Genomic DNA, 25804 nt, shown 5'->3' on the forward strand with positions numbered 1-25804 from the left:
CGCATACTTGAGTCCCAAGTCCCGCAAGCGCCGTTTCACTCCCTGGAACCCCATCCTTTGTCGCTGGACTTGAGGAGTGAAATCCGGATATATGGAGACTGAACTGTTCTCATACTTCAGCACTAGGCATCCTGTGGGCCCGCTCGATGATGAAACAGTCCGAGAACCCGGCCGCGAGCAATGAGCTCCTGAGCCATGGGGTCAGGAACGCTCCTGGGTTGGATCCTTCCACCCCCTCTGGAAAGACAATAAATTTCAAATTATTTCAGCGGGCCCTATTTTTGGCATCATCCATTCTCCCGGTGACCTCACGAAGCGATGCTGTCAGGCCAGAGACTTCTTTCCGCAGGGTACCTGAGGTGTCCTCCACCTCAGAGATGTGACGTTCTGTTTGTGTCACCCTCTTGGGGATGTTGCGCATGTCTTGGCGCAGTCGGGTCACCTCTGATCGTAGCTCAGTCAATTTCCCTTCTAAGACTTCTCTTGTGGAGTGGATCGCTTGCAGGAGGGTTGCATTGTCCGGGCGGGCACTTGTTTAGTTTGCTGCATCGGAGGGTTTGGCATGGGCAGACCTCCTCACTCCCCATGCCCGCCTGACTCCGATGATCCTGAGGCAGTCTGGTGGCACCTCAGTGTGCACTGTATGTTTCTTACCCGGTGTCTCAGGCTGGTTCCGTCCGTGGATCTTGGTTCTCCACACAAGCCCGGGCACTTTTTGTGCTGATGCCTGACCGTGCTGTGTCTCCTCGCCTCTTCTGGTCAGCTCATCTGGGGGCGAGGCCCTCTGTGCCCCCGCCATCCTCATTGCACAGGTATGGTCTATGCTCCAACTGTCCACACTCCCGATCCTGCCTCACTGGAGTGGACCATCACAAGGCCTCCAGAGGACCGCAACCCGCCCTCTGCATCGGATGGGCAGCCATATCGTAGCTCGCAGCTTCTAACCCCACGTCCGGGCAACAGCCAGTAAAGTTGCTGGGCCTGTTCAGGAGTCGAAAAGGCAGTCCCGCTAACATCGGTCCCCACAGGTTCCACCCGAGTCATCTCCCTGCAATCTATTTTCACCTCGGCCAGGCTGTCTCGAAGGGACCACAGCGCGGTGATAAGCGTGGCTCAAATCCACCCGAGTGACTTACCGCACTCACCTATAGTCACTATGCAGGAAGTCAGCCGGACAGTGGAGAAGAATAAACAAAAGTCTTTATTAGGCCAAACAACACTCATATGAGAGGGCCCTGTCCGACCTCACTCCTAGGAGTGCGAACGAGAGGACTGACTCTCTGCACCACAGCAATACATTATAATGCAATACAGTAATGAGGGGTACGCCCCTTGTGGAAAGTTACCGAGCCTCAGACCAGTGAACAATGCTCTCATAGAGCAGGCATCTGCACCTGCAAGGGATACATCATTATCTCTACTCAAGGCCGTGGAGCTAGGCTTCAGCGTCTCTGGATGTGAGAACATTACTGATAAAGAGACTTGTTAGTTTCGGCCACAGTAAGCTGAGAAACGAAAACTGCTGTCTTAGTACATTTCTGTATTGCTGCGGGAGGGGCATATGAGCGAGCAGGGCCTGCAGGCACAGAGGGTTACACAAAATGGTGGCACACAGGCTAAGCTAAGAAACTAATGTGGTCACACATGCATTTGAATATACGTAAGGAAGTGCATATACGAACGTCATCAGTTAGCCATATGATGCTAACTCACACATCAGCAATAAGTAATTAGGTGTCGAAAAGTGAATTCTATCAGACCCTCCTTTTAGCATCATTGGCTAACTATGGCCTCATTTATTTGCCAAAAGGTAGTGCCGACATCCATTCTAGGGGCAGGACTTTGTGTCTTTAATCTAGAACATCTTCTGCAATGAACATCAACCAACTTGCATCCGCAGGAATCTCAGTAATCATAGAATTTGTATATTGACCAGGTGGCTTCTTTTTCGGGCGTATATTTGCAGCACACATTGAACAACAAGGGGGAAGACAGTATATGCAAAGGCAGCAAGTTAAAATGATAGTCACGACACCAACCAGACCCATCAGTATTTTCCAGCCCCAGGAAGAAAAGGCACCCCAAAGCCACCCCTGCAGGGACCATGTCCCGTTATCCTGATGCAGTTCAGTCGCTAGTCTATGCAATTTTTGTACTGCCAAGTTAACTGTCGGGGCGGAGTCAGGGATGTAAACGCATCAAGACGTCCCGATGACGCGGCAGGCCCCGCCCCTATCAGCTAGTATGACGTCAAGGACCATCCTGTTCTGGATCGTGAATAATCTCATAGCCTGAATCTCAACAGATATATTAGTCGTAATGTCGGCTTCAGTTAGAACTACCTTCTCCATTACCCTAGACAGTCGTCTAATAGCTCTACTGTTAAATATCGGGCCCCAGAAAGGTAGTAAACCCTTAGAGAAATCAGTCCATTGCTGATACGAGGTGTCCGTCTGGTCGACGTCATCTACCTGAAGTTCCCTCCTTTTACGCTGCTCTAGCTGCTGTTCCTGAGGACTGGGGAATCGACGATGAGTTTTGTGGTAATCAGAGGGAGCCACATACACAGGGGGGATCATGTAGGCTAAATAGCACACCCCACCCCAACCCTCAGGTAACCATAAGTATCCATTATCGCCACAGATGAAATAGATACTTGGTGGGGCAATCAAAGAGGGGCTAAGGGGCAGGCGTATTGAAGCAGTCACATTACAAGAGCTATTACCAACCTTTATGGGACCCCTTCCCTCTATACAGAAAAATGGAGGAGGACCCACCACAGCCAGAGGTATCAAGGACTTGGAACTGTCGTTACTCTTTGGAGGGTGTCTGTAAGATAGAGTGGCGTTCAATTTCAGGAAACTGTCCCTCAGTCTGTCAGTATCATTTGGTATCAAGAATCGGCCCAACCTTTTCTCACACGTCTCTATGAAAGTCTGGTCAAAACGTCCATCAGTATATATTCGTCCAAGGGAAGATGGAGGCAGAGGGCGTACTCGCATTGTCATCGTCCACCCCCTATTCTGCAGTCGGGGAGTCAGAGAATCTGGCTGCTGGAAGTATTTAACAAGACCTATAAGAGTATACCACCCCACACAACTATTCACTGGCGTCAAAGGAAGAGCAAGGAATCTGTCTTTCTTATAGGCAGCAGAGGGTAAAAGCCCGCAAACCCAACAATCAGTCAAGTTGGTAGTGGCATGTGCATGGTGCAAAGTCTTAATAAAAACATTGTCTTTGTAGCTTTTACGCAACATTCTTTCTCCATAGTCAACAGTAATCATATTGTGTTCAGGAACAGCAGTGGGTGTGGGTGCGAATACATGAACGGGGTAAGCTTTGTCTAGAAAAAACAATATTCCAAGAGTCACTAAAAAGGCAACCAAAACAATTATTATGACCACAATCTTTCCTTTCCGGGGAAGGGCCAACCAAGGGGAATCAGGCACAGGTCTCGGAGGAGCCGCAAAAGGCGGCTCCTCATCAGGAATGGGACGCCCAAAGGGATACATTTTAGAAGAATCTTTCAAAAATATCAAAAATCAAAAAAATAAAAATCACACTACTACTAGAAAAATAGTCCCAGACAATCCTCAACCGGCCAGAGGGGTTCTTCAACCCTTAAAAAGGGATCTTCTCCCTGTGTCCTTCAAAGCCTCACAGGCAGGCTTTTACCGTCCATACCTGACTCCAACGATGTTATTCAACAATTTAGAAACAAGGGAAGCACTTAATTCGGGCCCCGCACCACTCTATAGTCTCAAAGAACACAATCTTCGGCTAAACACCAGGGCTCTTATAAGTCTATCCCTACCACTAAATCTTCTTATTCAGGAAATCCACTAAGCCCTTCTTCCGGTGTCTAGTCCATCATTTTCAGCACTGTTACTTGTTATTTCTTGTTCGGGGCCTCAAATTATAGCGAGTGCTCCCTGGCACTTCAGGATCCGTGAACAAAACAGGTGTATCTGTGGCAGACGCTGTACTTTCTGATGTCTCTTCACTAGTAGCAAGGGGAGTAGTAGAGGTCACTGAATTCTCTATTCCGCTACGCTCTTCTCCAATCAGTGAAGCATCCGAGAAGGGAACATACCTCGGTATAGACTCGTGCTCTTGGTCAGCGATGCCATCCTGTACCCATTTGTCATAGGGCAACGGGAGCGGGACTCTCTTTACGTGTGAGGCGTGAGTCCACGCTTTCCTGCCGTCGATCCGAAGCGCCGTGCGCGTGGTGAGGAGCACCTGGCGCGGCTCTGACCACCTTGGCTCCAGGCAAGACTTCCGCTGGTATCGTCGCACTACAACCCAGTCCCCTGGGTGGATGGAATGACCAGGCTCCTCCGGCAACGGCTTCAGAGTGTCTGCTACCTGCTGATGAATAGAACGGAGATCTTTAGTCAAAGCATACAGATAATCTGTCAACAGAGGGTATGGCACTTCAGAGAAGCATTTAGGTCTGGGCACTCCCCAGATATTGGCCGGACGGCCGAATACCACCTCATGGGGAGAGACGCCCATTTTTGCATTTACAGTGACTCTCGTTGAAAGCAAAGCTAAGGGAAGTGCGTCTGGCCAACGGAGACCTGTACTCTCACATATTTTGGCCATCTTTAGCTTGAGCGTGCCGTTAAACCGTTCCACCAGTCCTGCCGCCTGAGGATGCAAGGCTGAGTGGAACTTCTGGGAAATGTGCAAACCTTTGCATATTTGTTTCACTAATTCAGCATTAAAGGACGTACCATTATCACTCCAGATCACCCTAGGTAATCCGAAGCGGGAGAAATACTCCTTTATCAACATTTTAGCAGTAGAAATGGCTGTACAATCTTTCGTAGCGTACGCCTCCACCCACCTACTAAAAGCACATACGACTACAAGGACGTACTTCAAGTTGTTGACCCTTTCCATTTCGATGTAATCCATCTGGATCACCTCGAAAGGGAAAGAAGGGGGTGCAAAATTTCCAGTTGGGACAGGAGTACCTTTTCCAGGATTGTGTCTCAAACACACCATACACTGGCGAACCAAATTAGTGGCCATTTTAGAGATATTTTTATTACTCCACACCGGGTCTAACAGCTTGCAGATACCCTTGGCGCTCACATGGGCAGGTCCATGCGCCATCGTCACTACTGGAAGAACATACGCATTCGGTAGCAGCCATCGTCTCTTGTCTGTCGCATCTGTCCAACATTCATCCGCATCCAGTCGTCCCTGCCCATCCTTCCATGCTCTCAATTCCTCGTTTGTCGCTTTTCCCTGTATGTTCTTGACACTCTGTACAGTGTCCGCGAACATATGAACATCTGGGACCCATCTGGCTGGCCCTGCCACAAACATCCGAGGTAATTTTTCTCTAGCAGTTTCCTTTGCTGTCTCATCAGCAAAAGCATTGCCTCTTCCAACATCATCCACTATCGTCTTGTGTGCGCTACATTTTATCACAGCCAATCTTTTGGGTAGTGTCAGTGCCGTTAGCAGTCGTAATATCAGTGGACCATGTTGTATACGCTGTCCGTGGGAAGTCAAAAATCCCCGTTCTGCCCAAAGTCGCCCATAATTATGAGCCACGCCAAAGGCGTATTGGCTATCAGTATAGATGTTCACATCCAACCCCTCACTCAACTCACATGCTCTCAGTAAGGCAATAATCTCAGCAGCCTGGGCAGAATTGTAAGGTATTCTAGAAGTCTCCACCACCGTTTGTAATGTTGTTATTGCATATGCTGCCGTCGATGTACCGTCTGGTAATTTAAAACAGGACCCATCCACATACAACTCCCCGTCTGGTTCGTCCAAGGGCCCGTCTGTCAGATCCACCCTCCCCTTTGTCTCCTCTTCCGTCCTGAACAGACAATCATGTATGTCATCGTCTTTGGTATCTGTATCTGTGGGGATAGGTAACAAGGTGGCAGGGTTCAGTGTAGCACACCTTTTAATCGTAACATGGGGTGCAAAAAGAGTCATCTCATAACCCGTAAGACGAGCACTAGTTAAGTGCTGCGTCTGTGTCCTGTTCAGCAAAATGTCCACAGCATGCGGTACCATTACTGTGAGGTCTGATCCCAATACGAGCCCTGCCGATTGTCTTATAGAGACCGCAGCAGCCGCCGTGGCTCTCAGACAGCTCGGCAGCGCTCTTGCCACATTATCGAGCATGGCAGAGAAGTAAGCACAAGGTCTCTGCTTCCCCCCGAAACACTGAGTTAAGACAGACAACGCGCAACCTTCCGCCTCGTGCACATAGAGAACAAAAGGCTTCTGGTAATCAGGTGTTCCAAGAACTGGCGCAGAACACAAAGACGTTTTTAGTGACTCAAACGCTTCTTGACATGCGGGGGTCCAGGGTAGGGGCTCGCGCACTTCTTTGGTAGTCAGATACAATAGGGGTTTTGTTAGTAACGCATAGTTAGGTATCCACTGACGACAATACGATGTTATGCCTAAGAACGCGCGCACCTCTCGCTGCGTGTTAGGGACCTGCATGTTAGTGATCGCTTTTATGCGCTCTGGCGTCAATCTCCTCCCCACTTTCGAAAGGAGGTGACCGAGATAGGTGACCTCCGTTCGACAGTATTGAAATTTCGGAAGGGACACTTTATGCCCCCTTTTAGCCAAATGGTGTAACAATTTCACAGTAGCATCCCGACAACCCTGCTCGTCGTCCGATGCTATTAGGATATCATCCACATATTGCAACATGACGTTGCCAGGTGGAAGTTCCAGGTCATCCAATTGTGCCTTTAGGGCCTGACTGTATATGCTCGGACTCTCAGTGTACCCCTGAGGAATTCTCTTGAAGCGGAAGCTTCGGCCAGCCAATGAGAATCCAAATAGATAACGGCTGTCCTCATGTACTGGAATACTGAAGAAAGCATTTTTCAAGTCTAGGACAGAGAAATATTTGGCCGAAGGGGGAATCATGGTCAATATTGTAGTGATGTCCGAGACCACCGGATACTGTGGCTCCACTACTCTATTTACTTGCCGTAAATCAATCACAAATCTATAAACATCAGGAGTATTATCAGTAGCATCAGGTGACCGTCTCTTAAGAATAGGCAAAATAGGACTGTTACATATGTTCGAATCAGTCTCTTCCACTACTCCAGACCGTATCAAATCTTGTATTATTTGTAACAAGGCCTTCTCTCCCTCCCTAGGTATTCTGTATTGTGGAACTCTGGGCAATTTGGCTCCCACCTTCACTCTTATTGTCACCGGGGCAATATCCATTTTTCCTACATCATTATCACTGACAGCCCACAAGCTGTCGGGTATGCCTCGGAACTCAGGTGGTAACGGGTCATCTTTTGAAAAACACTGTAATGGGCGGGCAACATTCGGGCCTAGAGTAAGGTACACGCCATCCGGAGAACAATAGATGGTGGCATGCAATCTCTTCAATAAATCTAAACCCAGCAAATTTTCTCCACAATTTGATGTCAATAAAAACGGTGAATCAACAGTAAAAGGGCCAATCGTTAACGTGAGAGGTTTAGAAATAGGGCTAATCACCGGGGTTCCTGCGAAACCCACGGATATATTATTTTTGCCAGACAGAGCCGCCCCTGGGACCCGAGAACGAGCCACTGAACTTTTCATTGCACCCGTATCCACTAGAAATTTTTGTTGAGACCCCATTAAGTCAGCTTCGACGTAAGGTCCCCTCTGATCAACTTCCATAAGTACTGGTCCCATGCTCTGTCCTACGCTGTCCTAGTTGTGGGAGAACCCTGTCAAATCGTCAACTGAGTAATCCTCGTTATAGTACTGACCACCGCCCCTCTGCAACTGTTGCCTGTTTGTATTATTGTCAAAATAATTTCCACCCGGTCTCCCACCTCCTTCCGACCGTGCCACCTGTCTCCCAGCATCACCACCACCTCTTCCTCGCCCGCGCCCTACACCAGTACTCGACTGAAACAGGGGGCAATCCCTCCACCAGTGCCCCTCCTGCTTGCACTTTGCGCACTGATTCGGTCCCAGCCTTTCCCTGCTATCACCTCTCCCAAATCCGCCTCCGCGACTCGGCGCCGCACCCCTGCCTCTGCCTCTCGCCACTTGCTGCAACAAAACCCTTGTCTTTAAATCCTTAGCCTTCTTTTCCTGCTTGTCCTTGCTCTCATTTTCCCTGTGCTCGTAATATTGCGCCATACTGAGTATTCCCGAAGGAGAGGACGTTGTCCACGTGCTCTCCGACGCTTGCAGTCTAGCTGATATTTCAGGCAATAAGTTCGTGACAAACCTGTTGACAAAAAGCCGTAACCCTCCATCCTGTGACACATCCTGCCCACTAAAATCCATAAACGTTTCCTCAAACCTCGTAAAGAAATCAGAGACCGCCTCATCCTTTTTCTGTTTACAAGCCGTTAACTTGTCCCAATCTACCTTTTTCGGGGGAATGAGAGAATGCATATACTTTATAATACGCCCTGGCAGTGCTAGTATCTCAGCCTTCAGCTTCTCCCCTGGCTTACGCTCCTTGTCCCAATCCTGCAATTCCTGCCATGTACCTCCTAACTCTTCCACATGGTCAGTACCTTTCACTTGCCGCCACACATCAACCGGGACCAAAAGCCCGAAAAACAATTCAACATCGGCCAACGTCATTACAGTGGAAGACGCCGCTTCTGTAAGCTCTTTGTAATAGGCAGTCGGGTTCTTTCGAGAATCCGGTAGCTGGGCCTTCAATGATAATACCTCACTTCTCTTCCATGGCGTATACACCCATTGCTCCTGGAAATGTGCATCAATCCTATTCCTAGTAACAGCCTTTGTTACTGGATCTAGCAACTCAGGGACCTCGGGATGAAAAATAGGGTGCACCTCGCGCATTGGGTGGAGACCTGGGAAATGGGGCGTGCCAGCAGAGGGTAATTCATTCCTGTATTGTAATAGTGCACGTAAACTACTCATCACTTCCCTCACCCCAGTATTCGTTCTATAGGCTCCGGTCTGTATATCTCGTAACGTCGCCGGAGCCACACCTCCATACCCCTGCTCCCAAAGCGGTATCAATACATTGGACATATGCCACAAAGCGTGCTGCTGCATCAAAGGCTCAAAATCTTTCATGGTGGACCAAATATCTTCAAACGAATAAATATTATTCCTGGCCCACTGACATGCCTGATTGGCCACCATGCTCCTTTCATCTAAACCAACCGTAGAACGCGTAAGCAACTTCCGTACCTGTGAGAGTAGTCCACTACCTGCGCCTCGACTCGGTGTTAGCATTTCCTGGCCGGGGGTAGTACTAGCTGAAACAGTAGGAAGTGCTAAAGAAAATTGGGAGGGGGCGGGCAAAGTGGTCTGGGGTGATGAGACAATTGGTGTTGAGGGCGAAGATTGTTGGGGGGCACTCGCTGAAGGACCCAGAGCTCCACTAACGGGGGCTGAAATTGGCAAGGAGGGGTACAAGGACTGTGGGGCATAAGGGGGAGGGGGTCGGGTATTCAAAATGTCTTCCATCTCATCCGGATCGTCCTCTCGCACTACATAACTTTTATTTTCTTTCAACCTACAAAGTCTATCTGAGCGCTCCATTCGTAGCGCATTCTCATTTCCGACCTGCTCTCTCGCCTTCTGCGCCATAGTCTGGGTGGACCTTTTATACTCCTCTTTCTCCTCTCGCATCTTGCGTTTCCTGGCCTCTTTCTGCCACACTCGCAAAGAGTCGAACATACTCTGACGGCTACGCTTAGCAAACAATTTGTCCTGCAAGTAGTCCAACTTAGCTTCATCAAAAGAACCCGTCAAAGGCCATTGTAAATCCACATTATCAGCAGTGTACCGGTGCCACAAAGTACCAAACAAAAGCGGGACCAGTCCATGTTTGACATACATATCAAAGCTCGGAGTCCCTTCAGGGGGTGCAGGTTGGCTCTCGGCCAGTCTAGTATCTGAGGGTCGACAACAGCATCCGAAACATCGTAACTTACTAAAACACGGCATCTTTACTTCGGTGTGAAAGAGAACACTTCACCACAGACCAGCTCGAGCTCGTTCATACGCACATATAAACATACATTAGAAAACCACACACACGCATACACAATATCTCCAAACACGTGTTACCAAATGGGACAAGGCCCGTCGACCAAGTCCTGGGGAACCTGGACTCTACCGCAGACCGAACAGTACACTAACTGTTCTGAGGACGGGGAACAGATCCGCCACCCGTGCGGCACTATGGATCACTGCGCACTTTACCGCGGGAAACCCAGATCTCACCTCCACCGAACCACCACACTAGGAGTTCAGGGTAAGCGCACCAGAGTCTGCCCACAATGAGCCACGCCTTCACCACAGTACCACCCGGTCGGATCGCTACCGACAATTACATCTAATACGTCCCCAACCTCGTCAAGTCTGTCAGAGCACCAACTCGTACTCTGAGTTCCCCGGAGCACACTAGCCCCAGGAGCACACCGGCTCCTCAAACCGCTGGAGACACCCTAGTCTCCCGGAACACTCCCGTTACTTAAACAATCACAGGTGGACCACTCACCTTCCGTAGGCGGCACCGACCTCTACCGTTCTCCACCTCCGGCTGCCAAGACCAACACGGTCAGCTTCAAGTTCCGCCTTCTGGACCCCGGCGTAGGATCCGAACCGGGACCTCTCCCGATCAGCAGGGTGGGGCAGCGCTGCGAGAACCAAGCTCGGCATCAGATGGGTACCCGGGCCCACCGTGCCGACCAGCGGGTCCCCGGTCTTCTGCTACCCACTTACGGGTGAGAAAGATCCTTATCGCGGGGTCCCTATTCGGGCGCCATCTGATAAGCGTGGCTCAAATCCACCCGAGTGACTTACCGCACTCACCTATAGTCACTATGCAGGAAGTCAGCCGGACAGTGGAGAAGAATAAACAAAAGTCTTTATTAGGCCAAACAACACTCATATGAGAGGGCCCTGTCCGACCTCACTCCTAGGAGTGCGAACGAGAGGACTGACTATCTGCACCACAGCAATACATTATAATGCAATACAGTAATGAGGGGTACGCCCCTTGTGGAAAGTTACCGAGCCTCAGACCAGTGAACAATGCTCTCATAGAGCAGGCATCTGCACCTGCAAGGGATACATCATTATCTCTACTCAAGGTCGTGGAGCATTACTGATAAAGAGACTTGTTAGTTTCGGCCACAGTAAGCTGAGAAACGAAAACTGCTGTCTTAGTACATTTCTGTATTGCTGCGGGAGGGGCATATGAGCGAGCAGGGCCTGCAGGCACAGAGGGTTACACAAAATGGTGGCACACAGGCTAAGCTAAGAAACTAATGTGGTCACACATGCATTTGAATATACGTAAGGAAGTGCATATACGAACGTCATCAGTTAGCCATATGATGCTAACTCACACATCAGCAATAAGTAATTAGGTGTCGAAAAGTGAATTCTATCAGCGGACCACATACTCTGTCTTCCGCTACCGGCAACTCACCCACGCAGTCAGGTCTGCGCCAGGACCCTCCATTTCGCCGCCTTCTCTGCTCGGCTTCAGTTCCTCACCGCCGCCGGGGGCTCACCGCTCTGCTAAGCGATGTCACTTACTCCTCGGCTTCCCTCAGATTGCCAGGCATCGATCATCTGCCATTTTGCAGCGCTGCGCTGCTTACACACCACGTCTTCGGAGCTTACTTCAGTGGGCTCTGCTTCTTTCCAAGCACTGCGCCTCGCCTCTCCTAGGCACTTGGAGGTACAGTTTTTGAAAGGTTAGTTGAAGTTTCAAAGGCAGGATTATGTCAGGATTCTGTGCGGGCTGCCAGACCTCCAGCAGAAGTGTCTTATTTGGCCACGTTGCTGGCTACGCCCCCCATAAAAGTGATTTTGACAACTATCTAAATAATGTGTAATGAAATATTATGAGCGTTATTGTGTTATTTAATTATATGTCCCCCCTTTTTTTTCTTTTTCAGTCTTAACACAAAGACCAATTTCCTCTTGGTTTCATCCTACCGGACAAAAGCACTGCAAGTCAAAGAGGTATGATTTTGTAATACACAAATGTTTGTAGGCAATATTCCAAACATGGTGCTACTCATAAGCTTATTGCATTCCATGATGACAACCTTTCTTTTTCTTTTGTCAGACAGCTTAATTTGATGAACACATAGCATTTGGTGGTCTTCTGTGGCCATGTCTTGTAGCAGTGTAAGAAAATATTATATTCTTCGGCTTGCTTCCAGGTTAGGGAGCAATAGAATGATTATGACGGAGAGAACTCCTTTTAGAACTCCGGGTATTGTGCCAACAATTATAACTTGTAATATTAAGTTAAGGTTTTTTCTTTGTATTATTAAAATGTTACAAATGTCTAAAAATCTCTCGTAGTCATGGGACCAAGTTGGTGGAAGCCTGAAATAGTTCTGACATTCTTATGTTCAAGTTTTTCCAGAGAGTACACACACAGTTATCTCATATGCCTTACAATCTACCTCCCAGTATTTCCTCTAAACTGCTTGAAATTGTAAAGACTCAAACACTTCTTCTCCAAATAAATACCTAATCATTCCAAATCTCTCAGAAAGGGCTAAGCACCTGGTCAGTGGGAGAGAACATGTATTACCGGGGGCATTTTGTATCGTTTTACGAAAATGTATGATTATCAGTGCTTATGGATTTTGACAACACAAACATTTTCCAGTAACTTTTTTCAAGTGATTACAAAATGCATTCACCTAGACAATTATTGTGCGATACCTCTTTATTCCCATTGTTGTTTAACACTTTAATATAATTCACCTCTTCAGTTTCACCCCTCTTGTGTCCCTATGTGTTATAGTCTGCAATGATCTCATACTTGTGCATTCTCACTCCAGCCAAGTCCTTGTGTTAGTCTAGGCCAGTGCTTCCCAAACCTTTTAGATCCACAATCTAATTTTTAGAACGACAAACTTTTGCTACCCACCTAGCTTTAACAAATATGAGGTGGGGATATTTGTTAAACATAACAGTAGACATGGTTTCAAATTGCTGTGAAGGTTCACCATGAGTCTTGCTTAGGAATTCTTGCAGTTTTTTTTTAACAAGACTTAAGCACAGTTTAGCACCTGTTCACCGGTGGTGCTGGAACAATTATGAGAGTGGGCCACTGATAATAATGTTACTTGATTGAAGTCGTAGGGATTGTGAAAAATCCTAGCTTCGCACAAAGTGGCAAATGTATTCAGCAGGTGAGTGGTAAAGGTATAGTATGAAGCTGGTTGTGCATTTTGGACACGCCATCACAAAAATATTACTAAAGTATTGTGCAATATCATTTGCTGACAGCGCATTTTCCATGTGCCACTAAATTTGCACTAGACATAGTTATACTGATAACATGTTATAGTGCATAAATGATAATGTGTGGAAATCATGTTTAATTGAATATTTATCATTTGCGCATCTCCAAGTAAAGTGTTTTGATTTGTTTTGATCCTATTGAAGTCTTTGTTTCAATCACACTTCAGAATTACAAAAAATTGCTTAATTTTTTCTTTCCTTACTGCTTATCTATTCTTGAATATGTGTACAGTTTATTTACAGGTTTTTATATTGTATTGAGTGTTCAAAAAATGACATCCTACAGCTACTCCATATACCCCAGCAAGATTGTCAAATTGTTCATTTGAAAAACTGCTCTCTTTTTGCAGTCAGAGAAAGAAAATTAAACACCAATCCTGTGTTAAAATAATAAGCAGCAGTTTGTCAGATGACATAGCCTGACAATTGACCTCTGTCTTTGAAGCACAGCAAATGAAACATGATATACATACTGATTGTAAAGGCATCATTATTCATTGACCTTTCCCACCTTACCTGAAATCTGCTGATAACCTAGTTTTGGAAACGCTGGTCTGAACCTTGATACATTTCTTCTATTCTCTCCTCTGCACTTTCGATGTTTAAATTAACTAAGGGTTTTATACCTGTTTTACCTCAAATTTTCACTCTGTATGCTCTCATAGTCTTTGATAGTATCACACCTGTTTGGTTTCACTCCTGGTTTTATGGGAGATCAGATGCCCAGGTAGGCAGTCATCACCCAGAAGGCCTAGAACAAGCATGGTTACAAGCAGCCAACATGGCTCCACATGTTAATCAACCAGCTGTGGCTGGTGAACTTTGAAAATGATGGGACACAAGATAAAATCCTGAAATTTCTAGCATGAACATGTGCAGAGAGTGAGCACAAAACAAGTGTCCCAAGAGAAGTTTATGGAGTTTTTACCTCTGAGACTTTTATATATAAAATGGTGTATTTCCAGCAAAATATTCATATGAATTGACCAAAAAAGCCATAGTAGTTACAAGAACTTCTAAAGGAAGACTTTATTTCAAATAATATAGAGAATTCCAGGTTTGCCAGGTGAGCCTGACCTCCACTGTAGTGCTGGTCAGTAGGGCTTGGAATGTCCTCTGAGACACGTTTGTAAAATTAGTTTGTGTGCTACAGAAATAAGGATCCTAGTGAACATGCCGCAGTTCTCTTACCTCAATGTGCATGCTTGCCAGCCTGACAGTCTGGCCCTCTGAGGATAATAGGCACTTATAGGGCAAAGGCTAGGAGTTGTGCAGGTGCAATTACTGACAACCAATATTATCAGATGCCAGGCTAGGGTACACCTTTGTCACTTCTTGTGTAGTACAAAAGGAGTGATGACCGACCACTTTTTACGACTGACTACTTACTCTACATGTGAGGCAGTACTCAACCTTTTTCTCAGATATTTTCCCGTGGTCTTGTTTTTCCTTAAACCTCAAAGATCTTTTGCAGGTTGAAAGCTTATGGTTGGTCAAGCTGCTTAAGGATGCAACAACAGTTCCTTCTACACCAGTTGGCTTTACTCTCTCTGTAATTTTGTTGATCTAAGGCCACTACATGCAACTGTGTCACAATACCACCACACAAGCACACAAGGAGTACCCAGATTTGATCAAAATGGCTCTAAAAATGCCTCTTAGGGGAAGGCTACTGCCCCAGTAGCAATATGTCATTTTACCTAGTGCTCCCAAAAGACCTTGCTTTACATCTGCTTTAACAGGGAAGTCACACTTCACTTAGACACCTGGCTCGAGTCCCAGGGAGGATAGCCTGAACAAGGGAGGAGGAAAATGGAAGCGATTGTTTAGGTAACCCAGTATGGCGCTTAGCCAGAGAGGGCAGAAACTGCTCTTTGCCTAGCCTGTTGCGTGACAAGGCACAGGCTGCGGCCAACCCCATGGCTCTGGCGGAGCCTATGCAGTTGCCGATGGCCTACCCTTCCTTTCCGGGTCCATCGGTGACTCAGGCCCAGCTGCAGGAGGTGCTGTCAGCCATGGCACACGTCTTTGGGCCGTCTGGCCCCGCCGACATGCCTTTGGGCCCCGCGGGCCCGACTGGGGGTCCCTGCTCTTCTGCGTCGTCGGCTCCTGCCTGACGTCGTCGATGACTCCGGTCTTGATGCTGAGAGACCCCCATGGATCCATGCATGGATCCCAGCCGATGTCGGTTGGCCTCATACGACCTCCACCGACGTCAACGGCGCCACCGCTGTTGTCGGCTGGCTCCCCGGCCGATGCCATCCCTGGCTTCCACCCCGACGTGGAGACGGTGCCGGTGTCGATTGACACCAATTCTGACGCCGATGGGGAATTTCTATCCCTTTCTTATCCACCCCCTTCTTTCCGCCTGCCCCGCAGGTTCTGTAGGATGGGGAGGACTGGGAGGGGTCCGAGGACCCTCTTGCAACCCAGTGCAAGTTAGACCCGGACTGGGAAGAGGATTTGGAGGATGTAGGTGACCTGGATTTTACTCCAGAACCTAGCACACTGTCTCCTCCTACTGTGGCTACGGAGGAAGGTGGTACATATTATGTGGTATTGCGTAAGGCAGCTGAGGCGCTCCACCTCGAGCTCCCTATGGTGGCCGCCAGGACTAACCTCCTGACAGAAGTGCTTCGGCCAGTGTCTTCCTCTTTGGAGCCGCTGCTGCCCTTTAATGACGCACTTTCGGATGTTCTTTTGGGCACCTGGTCTAGGCCCAACACAGGGGCTTCTGTGGATAGAAACGTGGCCAGACGCCATTGCCCGGCCCCGGGCGACCCCCTTTTCCTCTCCCAACACCCTTCCCCTAAGAGCTTGGTTGTCCAAGCCTCTGCATCCCCAAGCGCATTCCCTTCCACACCACCAGCAGGGAGTCCAAGAAACTGGAACAGTTTGGGAAGAAAATCTTTACTTCCGCCAGTTCAGGGTTGCAGTCTGTGAATACTGCATGGCTATTGGGCCATTATTCCCATTCTGTGTGGGATCCGGTTGCGCAGGTGCTGCCTCAGTGTCCGGAGGAGGCCCGGACAGTGCTCTCCCAAACTGTTGCTGAGGGGAGAGACGCAGCCAAGTTCACAATTCTTTGTGGCCTTTACACCGCCAACTCGCTGGGCATGACTATTTCCATGACACTGTCGCTATGCCACCACGCCTGGCTGAGGACGACTGGCTTTTCTGGGATGTCCAGAACACTCTGATGGACATGCCCTTTGATGGCACTCGCCTTTTTGGCGACAAAGCAGATAGTGCGTTGGTGCGTTTTAAGGACTCACGGGCTACAGCCAAGTACTTAGGCCTTTCGGCCATGCGCACTCCTTCCGCTTCTGCTTTTCGCTCCTTTCGTGGTCAAGGGAGGGGTGGCCAGACACGTTTGTTTCAGAGCCACAGGCCTGCGCAGCAACAATCTCAGCGCAGCTGCGGATGTGGGACCCGCAGAGGTGGGTCATGGGGCCAGCGGGCGGGTCAGTCCACCACCTCCCCTGCCGCCACTTCCTCCAAACCTTCCTAGTCCGGTGTTTCAGGCCCACAAAATGCCAGTGGGTGACAGGATTTGCCATCACCTCCCCCACTGGCACACCATCACCTCGAACAGGTGGGTTATGCAAATAGTCCGAAGGGATTACTCCCTCCCCATCGAGACTACCCCGCCAGCCATGCCGCCACAGTACCACGGCATGTCGGAGGATCACTTGACACTTCTCCAGCAGGTAGTTACTGCCCACTTGGCCAAGGGGGCCATTGAGCGCGTTCCGATGCCAGAAGTAGGTTATGGTTGTTATTCCCTCTATTTCTTGGTTCCTAAGACGTACAAGAGCCTTCGTCCCATCTCTGACCTTCGAAACGTCAATCGCTTCCCCTGGAAGGAGAAGTTCAAGATTCTCACACTTGCTCAGGTCTTGTCTGCCCTAGACCCGCAAGACTGGATGGTAGCGTTGGACTGGCAGGACACATATTTTCATATCCCCGTCCTGCCGGCCCACCGGCGTTACCCATGGTTCATGGTAGGCCTCGAGCACTTTCAGTTCACTGTGCTCCCCTTTGGCCTTACCAGCTCCCCACAGGTGTTCACGAAATTGATGGCGTTGGTTGCAGCTCATCTGCGCAGATCAGGGGTTTCAGTCTTCCCCTATCTCGACGACTGGTTGTTGAAGGCGGGCTCGCCCCAGGGAGTCGTCTCCCACCTCCAGACTACGGCAGACCTCCTGCATTTGCTGGGGTTCTCCATCAACGAGCCAAAGTCACACCTGATTCCCTTTCAGAAGCTCCTCTTTATTGGAGCGGTTCTGGAAACTGTGCAGTTTCGGGTTTATCCTCCCGAACAGCAAGTATGGGACATTTGGGCTATGATTTCGATTTTTCGGCCCTTGTCCTGGGTTTCGGTCAGGATGACCTTGAGGCTGCTGGGCCTCATGGTCTCCTGCATCATGCTGACCAATCATTCCAGATGGTATATGCGGGCTCTGCAGTGGGACCTGAAGCTCGGGTGGGCGCAGCATCAAAGGGACCTGTCCGAGTACGTCCAGATCTCGGAGGGCACTGCACAACAGTTGCAGTGATGGTTCACAAACCAGCATTGGGTCAGTGGCAGATTACTCTTCCTTCCTCAACCGGAACACACAGTGGTGACGGACGGATGCATCCCTCCTGGGATGGGACCTCCACATGGAAGAGGTGGAGATCAGAGGCGTCTGGTCTCTGGCGGAGTCCAGGCTCCATATCCACTTTCTGGAGCTCCGGGCGATCCTACTTGCACTGAAAGCATTCCTTCCCTCTGTCAAGGGGACAGTAGTGCGAGTGTTCACAGACTACAACACCGCCATGTGGTATTGCAACAAGCAAGGCGTGGAAAGTCGTGTACAGAACTGACGTCAGCGCGCGTGGGCACGCCCAAGTAGCTCCAGCGATATCATCTAGGCGACTACAACTCCAACAACGTAGGCGGAGCTGCACGACGACGCCTACCGATGCGCAGGGGTACTACTAACGAAAACTTTCCGGATTCAGTCTGATGCCTGTGGGTAATTCTAAGGTAAGGAATCTATCACTAATAATGTTTCTTACAGATATATCGTTACCGAAGGTAAGTAACTTGTTCATCACTCTGCAGGATGAGCAACTGATTCACTTACTGTTGTAGGTAACCAGTATTATAAGCTCACAGTTTATAATTCTGGGGAAGAACTTATCACTTTCTGATCTTAAAAAACTAAACAAGCTTTTTTCTTCATAATGCCTGTAGGAAAGCCGCCTTTTCTGCATGGTCCCATGGATGTTTTGCATTTTGCTGGACCCTATGTTTTTGCTGACTGTAGAACTGTGTGCACTTTACCCTTTTTAACCAGGGGTAAAGTGAATGTGCTCCCCTTTTTAACATGATGACATGGGTGTACTTCTGATTGGCATATTTCACTTACCAATAAGTCCCTTGTATATGGTATAAAATGTACCCAGGCCTTTAAGTTAAATGTCACTAGTGGACTGGAGCACCTATTGTTGCATTACAGTGAGATTGCAAACATGACTGCAGGCCTACCTTTGCAGCCTGGCTGTGCATTCTTAAAACTGCAAATTCTTCCTGTCAAAATAACCTCTTCAGACAGGCCTAAAAATTAGCAAATTGCCCCTAATTAAGCCTTAATGCCCATCAGGCAGGATGCATGGTATTTATAAGTAGGACGCTTAAAAGTTTAATTTTTCACACATTTTTACAGTGAACAGAGTCCAAATACTATTTTCACTCAATTAAGGCCGCCTATTCATTATGAAAGCATTGAGATGCAATATTAAAGTTAATATTCTGTCTGTTTTATTCCTTGCTTGGATTTTTAGAAATATGTATTTGAAGCCCGACTTAATAGTGAAGTCGGATTTGTGATAAATATTTTGAAAAAGGTACTTTAGAAAGTTACCATTAGCTTAATGAAGTGATGGGTTGAAAATGGTTGTCAAAAACAAAGAGCTTCTGCAGGAATTAAGTATCATGCTGAATGAAAGGGTGGAGGTGGTTAGGGTAGGGAGGTTACGGTGGTTATAGGATAGAGAAGGTGGCATTACTGTGGAAGTAAAGGGTGGTGGTGGTGGTGGTTAAAGTGGTGGTTTGGGTAGAGTGGTGGTAGTTTGGTTCAGGTGGTGGCAGATGGTTAGGGTGGTGGCAGTTTGGTTAGGGTGGTGGCAGTTTGGTTAGGGTGGTGGCAGTTGTGTTTAAGTTGGTGGTGGGTGAGGTGGTGGTATGGGGTAGTGGTAGAGTGCTGGTAGGCTGGGTAGTGTCGTGGTAGGGTGGTAGACGTTGTTTTTGGGGAGTAGGATGGTGGTGGCTATGGCGGTGGTGATGGAGCTGGTAGTGGTTAACATGGTTGTGGTTAGGGTGGTGGTGGTAGGTGTTAGGGTAAGGTCGGGGTCTTATGGTAGGATGCTGTGGATAGGGTTGTATTGGTGGTATGGTGATGGTGGTGCGAGTGTGGTGGTTGCGGTAGGGTGGATGTGGTAGTAGGGTGGTGGTATGATGGTGCAGTATGGTGTTGGTGGAGTAGTGTGGTGGTGGTAGGATGGTGGTGGTAAAGGTGATTGGGTGTGGTGGTAAGGTGGTTAAGATGAAATGATAGTGTGGTGGTAGGTTGGTGGTACACATACTAATGCGAGGTGAGAGAACAGGGCACAAGCAACAACAAGGATGACTGGGGAAAAAGAATAAAAAAGGTACCTCATTCCCAGCGAGGGCATCAGAAGGACACTAAACACAAAAATCAATCAGTACTTGGTCCGTGAACCACAGATGGGAGAAAAAGAACAGAGAAGGTGAACCTGGCATTCTCTGACCAAACAGGAACCAGCAAATAAGAGTGACAATGAAGCCAATGAGTGGTAGGCAGGGTGAGGGCTCCAAGCTTCAGGCAAGATCTAAAAAGCACAATAACAGAAAGAGCATCAAGTTTCCTGTTTACCGTTGTAGAAATTAGCTTTAGAAACACTCAATTTTACTGATGTTAATTTCAGGAGCGGACCCAAACCAGTGGTAAAGTGACTTGGCATTCCCATAGCACCATAGCTCACCATGCATACCTCCTTTATCAAGAAGGACTACTGCCCCCTTGTCTGCTTACATGTGCCTGACAGTGGTGTCTGTATGTGTTATTAATCGTAGTTACTGAGCAGGCCTTTTCCCCCTGCTCTCTACACTGAGGGAGTGACTTAATGGCCTTGCTGCACTCATATTATTTGTAAGTTTTATGCTGTCAGGACCCTTACCACAGTCTGTGGGCCTAAATAGCACTTGTATGTGGTATGAGTAGATAGTAGTATGTACCAATGTAATTTGTCCACCGTAGGACGTTTAGTCAGTGAAATCCATATTGGAGTGCCTTTCTAAGCATGCTATACTGATGGAAGTCAGAGGTCTATAGAAAAAACAATGGTTCTGTCGGGTATCACAAATTCCTTAGGCGGTCGAAAAATTCAATGAGTTATTCAGTGTTTGGTTTAAATCAAAGGAACACACATGAAGACCATATGGGGTATTGCGTCACTTTTTATAAATTACATCATTTATAAATACCCAAACTTTCTCTGTAAGGCTGTCAACACACAAAGTGAAATATGTTGTGATATGTGACGAAAGTGACATCTAGTGCTCGGTGATACAGTAATGGTGCAAAATATGTACAGGGTGATTTAAAATATGTACAAGAAAATTGGTTGCCAGGAAACAAGTATTGGGAATTAATAATTCTGCGAATTGAATCAATAAGTCTATTTCGCAGAGCCTTAGGGCTGGTTCATGGGATATTGTCGACGTTTCAACCCAGGGTCTGCACTACTAGTGAGTTAGTGTGGGTCTTCATCAGGACATTGGCAGGGGATGATGACAGTCTGTAAATATGAAGGTGTATAGGTCAGGTGTGTTCCAAGTAAGTGTATATTCGCTTTTCTCTGATCGCTATCTCAGGCGGAGGCAGTTGACTCGCCTAAATCTGCCACTTGGGGCAGAAGGAGCGTCTAGGCAATGGCGCAGCCTTATTGCTGCCACCCGTCAGGAGGGGCGTTCACCTCTGACTAAGGATAAGAAGAGAACACCAAGAATTTAGACTTGGCCCTCTGGATGATTCCAAATTTAAGACCGGGTATATCACATGACCCATCCTATAAATACTCGCATCACAGGGCTTCCTTGATGCCTGCAGATTCTGCGGGGAAACAGGAGTGGGAAAGTTTAAAACCTTGTTGTGACTAAACAAGTTACACTTTTAGATGGTGTCGAATTAACAACTGGATATGACTCACCAGATAGTCACTCTCGGGCATGGGAACTCACAAAGTCAGAGGTAGCCAGCAAGAAAAGCACTGCATATTGCTAGAATTCCTGACGTTTTTCTGTGGCCACAAACTCTGAAGTTTGGGAGGATGAAGACCGGGGTTGAGTTAGATGTCAAGACTTGATATTTTGCTGTGTTCTACCCTCTGTTCCTTCCAGGACTCCTCATATTAGATTAGATGGAGTGTGTGTGGGCGGGTCTGGAAACAGTGGTTTGTCCTGAGTCAGGTGCTGGCCAGAGCTGTGATTTCCACTGTGCAACTGCAATCCTTGATTACGGTCGTTGGGCCTTGAAACATTTCTTGTCCTGCTCCATAACATGGGAGCGATTAAAGTCCCTGCCAGCTTGGACCAACAAAGGGACGTTGCCGTAGTTGACCCCAGGGGGACTGAACCAGGTCTCCCTGTCCTATGCGCTTGAGGCTTGCAATTGTGGTCATGGTCAAGAACTGAACTGTGCTCAAGAAATGTGTCATGCCAAAAAATACATGATAACCCACTGTCTGAAGTTGTCACCTGGAACCCTACTGCTTGCGCTTGTCTGTGAACCTTGTCACTTGGATCTGCTACGCCTTTCTTTGTGTACATGGTTTCCTGTGACCAACACTCTGTTCCCTGTACAGAATTTTGTGAGATTGTCTGTAGAGCCATGGATGGGATGTATACTTTTTATTTTGGCTTTATTTTTTCCTGAGGGCCTGGCAGCTGCCAAGTGCCTTCCATAATTATTTAGCTCCACACTCATATCTGAGTTCTTTTTTTTTCCACCATTCAAATTTAGCATTCTAAAACTGTTGTCCGCCATGTTAGGACAGTAAATTTAAAGGGATTGCAAGAGTCTTGATGCACCCACATGCACTGTAGCACGTACATGTGTGCACATTACGATGCATGGCAACCATTTAGGAATGGGGTTGCTTTAATAGTAGTAGTAGTAAAGCTTGATTTCTTTTTTTTTTTAGCACAAAAAAGTGTGTGTGTGTGTGTGTGTGTGTGTGTGTGTGTATATATATATATATATATTTTGAAGCTTCCTCGGTTTACACCTACTTCGCGCACTCGAAGGGCGGGTGCTTTCGCGGGCGGTGTCCCCTGCAATGAATTGAAGCTCCGTCTCGCCTCGTATTTTCAAAGAAAGAGAAAGCACTCTCAGGAGCAGGTTTAAAGTTTATTATAAAAACCCACAGCGACCAGACGTGTTTCGGCGTTTTACCTTTTTTGATGGTCAAATGCGCGTCTGAGGCAGCCATTTTTATTTTGCATACACACATGGTAATATTCGACAAAGAGAGAGGACGAATCGGCAAAAGTATAGGCACCATCTTGGCATGGTCATATACGTCTTTTTCAGCCGGCTGTCCACCATTGCATTGTTATAGAGGAACAAAACATTACAGTTCATCCAAAATTCTTAGTAAACATTATATGAAATCATCACAATGGGTTTTTATAATAAACTTTAAACCCGCTCCTGAGAGTGCTTTCTCTTTCTTTGAAAATACGAGGCGAGACATGGCTTCAATATATATATATATATATATATATATATATATATATATATATATATATATTCATAACAAACATAGAAATCCTTAACACTGCCAAATCTCTATTTCAAATAAAGAACAACAAAGAAAAAAAAAACCACAAATTAAAAAAAATAGCAGATAAAGCAATCATGTTCCTTTAATAACCCCCTGATAAAAAGTGGGTCACATAGAAACAAATGGTGAGTTATTTTAACATCTGCAGAAAAAGATGGGCCGACCTACCTTGGTTAAAATTTATAGGCAGAAAAGTGGCTGAATAAATTCAAAATGCATATGGTTAAATCAAGGGCAGACTGTGACAGTGTGAATTCAGTGAGAGAAACATCATCACAAAGGCAAGGCAAAACATCAGAGACTTTGCACCGGAGTTAACACAAGTAAGCCACATTTTTTATTATAATACATTGCCCAATAGAGCGTTTAGTAAGCGCCACAGTCTCCCATTCCACAGCTGCTCTTGCATAAAATGCCTGCTTAAGCCATTGGATGTCTCTTCTCACTATATCTTCTGGGTTAATAAGCACCTCGGGTCGGCCCAGTGAGTTAAAATAACGCCTAATGTAAGCTAACCATAGATGGAATGCTCAACATAAAATCCAAAGCCATACAGTCATGAATGATTAGCCTGTTGAGAGACAAATTCTGCTTCAACTGACAACCAAAATAACCGAGGGTGCAGGGTATTCAAATCAGCAATGTAACCAAATCCCACTTCCTCGTGAATCATTTTGGAAGGGTTGCTAACAGGTACTTTTAAAAGACATCTCGAAAAGTATTTTCTGTGACTTGAACCTGAGGGCAAGACGCATAACCCCAAATTTCACAGTCATAACTCGCCAGAGATACACATTTGGCCTTAAAAGCTTTAAGCATCGCCTCTACGTTGGTCTGATCCATTGTCTTCCAAAGAAGCCAACCCCATTAATTGCTGTCTTAAACCTCATAGTATTGATCTTCAACAGGGATTGTCAAGAGAATCTAGAATCCAAGATGATCCCTAGGTACAGAAAATGCTCCACCCTAGAAATGTGGTGGCCCTTGACCACATAACTTTTGGATCTGGTGTTCTTAGGGTCCACTACCATAACGTGAGATTTAAGTTAGTTGGTAGTGAGATTGAGCCCATCCATGTAGGTGAAAAAAAGATTTAACAACCGCTCCAGGCCCTTAGCGGTTTGAGGCAGGAGGACGGCATCACTGGCATATAAAAGAACAGGTAGACGATAACCACCTACCAACAGTATGTCCATACCTGGATCCTGCAAGGTCGTGTCCAGCCCGATAATGTAAAGAGAAAGGGGGGCAGGATACATCCCTGGCGCACCCCTCTCTTCAACTCCAATGACGATGTACATTCCCCCTCCAACCCATATCTGACCGAGGCAGAGAGCTCATTGTGATGAGCATGTCGTAGAGCAGAGCTGGCTCGACCCCCATGGACCCATCGACGTCCAGAGCTTTGCTCTGTTGACTCAAAGGCTGAGCTTGGGTCCATGAAAGCCAAATGAAGATCCCCCTCTCTTATCCTGGTGTATTTAGTGGTTAACATAAAAAGGTAAAAAATCTGAGCCATGGTGCCCCACCTGCCATGAACCCATACTGGGTTTCAGAGAGGATGTTATTATCGGAAGCTCACATAGACAAGCTGTCCAGCAGGACCTTACCCAACACCTTGATCTCACTGTCCACCAGTGAGATGGGGCAATAACAAGCGGGGTCCGCCCTGCTGTTATTGAAAATCAGTACGATGACTGAACATTTCCAGCAGGAGGGGAACCTCCCTCTGGCAGCCGTGTTAAAGTGCTGGGTAAGCAGAGATCCCCACAGATCCACCTCCGATTTAAATAAAACACCCAAGATGCCACCTAGACCCCGACCTCCCCCTCGGGCAAGGACAGGATAGCTTTTCTCACTTGCTCGACTTTCAGGCAAAGACCCCGTGAAACTCCCCCATCCCCCTCCCCCCTCCCCCCTCCCCCCTCCCCCCGCCCCCCCACTCTCTACTGGTGGATGAATATCAATAGATTCAAGATCATAAATCAACCCGAAATGATCCCACCACACCTGAAGGGAATGGTCAGAGGCTGTACATTTACCTGGTTTGGAGCGAAAATCTGATGAATAACTATCCTCTAAAACTCAGCAGAGTACTTCAGGGCACAGGCCCTCAACAACTTGTCCAACCATTCCCTCTTGAGCGACTTCTTCCTCTCACCAAGTACTGCATAATAACGGGCACAAGCACTCCTGACTTAATCCCTCTGTCACAAGAAAGCCTGTGCAGGCCAACTATGAGCACTCTATGTGCCTTGATACATGTCTTGTCAAACCATCTACTAGGGGGCGGAGGAAAAAGAGCACCTGGCCTGGCTATAGGCACAAGCCATCTAAACGAGACACGCAAAGGGTTATGATCACTCAAGGGATGCATCACTACAGCCTACAAAATATAGTACAGACTAAGATTGTATCAAACTTCATAGGTGAAATGTAATATATGTGTACATGTGAACCATAGGCTAAGCCACCTAGGGTTAAATTTCCTGAAGTCCAGCGTAGTCTTTTATAATATAAACCACAAAGGGCATGCTAAATGCATATCCAATGAAGATACAGTTACAAGGATATTTCCTCAGAATTATGAACAAAT

General features: G+C 47.3%; 1 protein-coding gene across 2 annotated transcripts in view; it reads left to right on the forward strand.

Moving 5' to 3' along the window:
- PARG (poly(ADP-ribose) glycohydrolase) overlaps positions 1 to 25804 on the forward strand; it is a 1076399-nt gene that overhangs the window by 29357 nt on the left and 1021238 nt on the right. For both annotated transcript variants that reach the window (XM_086922071.1, XM_086922072.1), the window contains exon 2: positions 11925 to 11991. In XM_086922071.1, the coding sequence (XP_086778197.1) occupies positions 11925 to 11991 (67 nt within the window). The remainder of the gene's footprint in view (positions 1 to 11924; positions 11992 to 25804) is intronic.

Source organism: Lissotriton vulgaris, chromosome 5 (genome assembly GCF_964263255.1).
Source record: "Lissotriton vulgaris chromosome 5, aLisVul1.2, whole genome shotgun sequence".
Lineage (NCBI taxonomy): Eukaryota > Metazoa > Chordata > Amphibia > Caudata > Salamandridae > Lissotriton > Lissotriton vulgaris.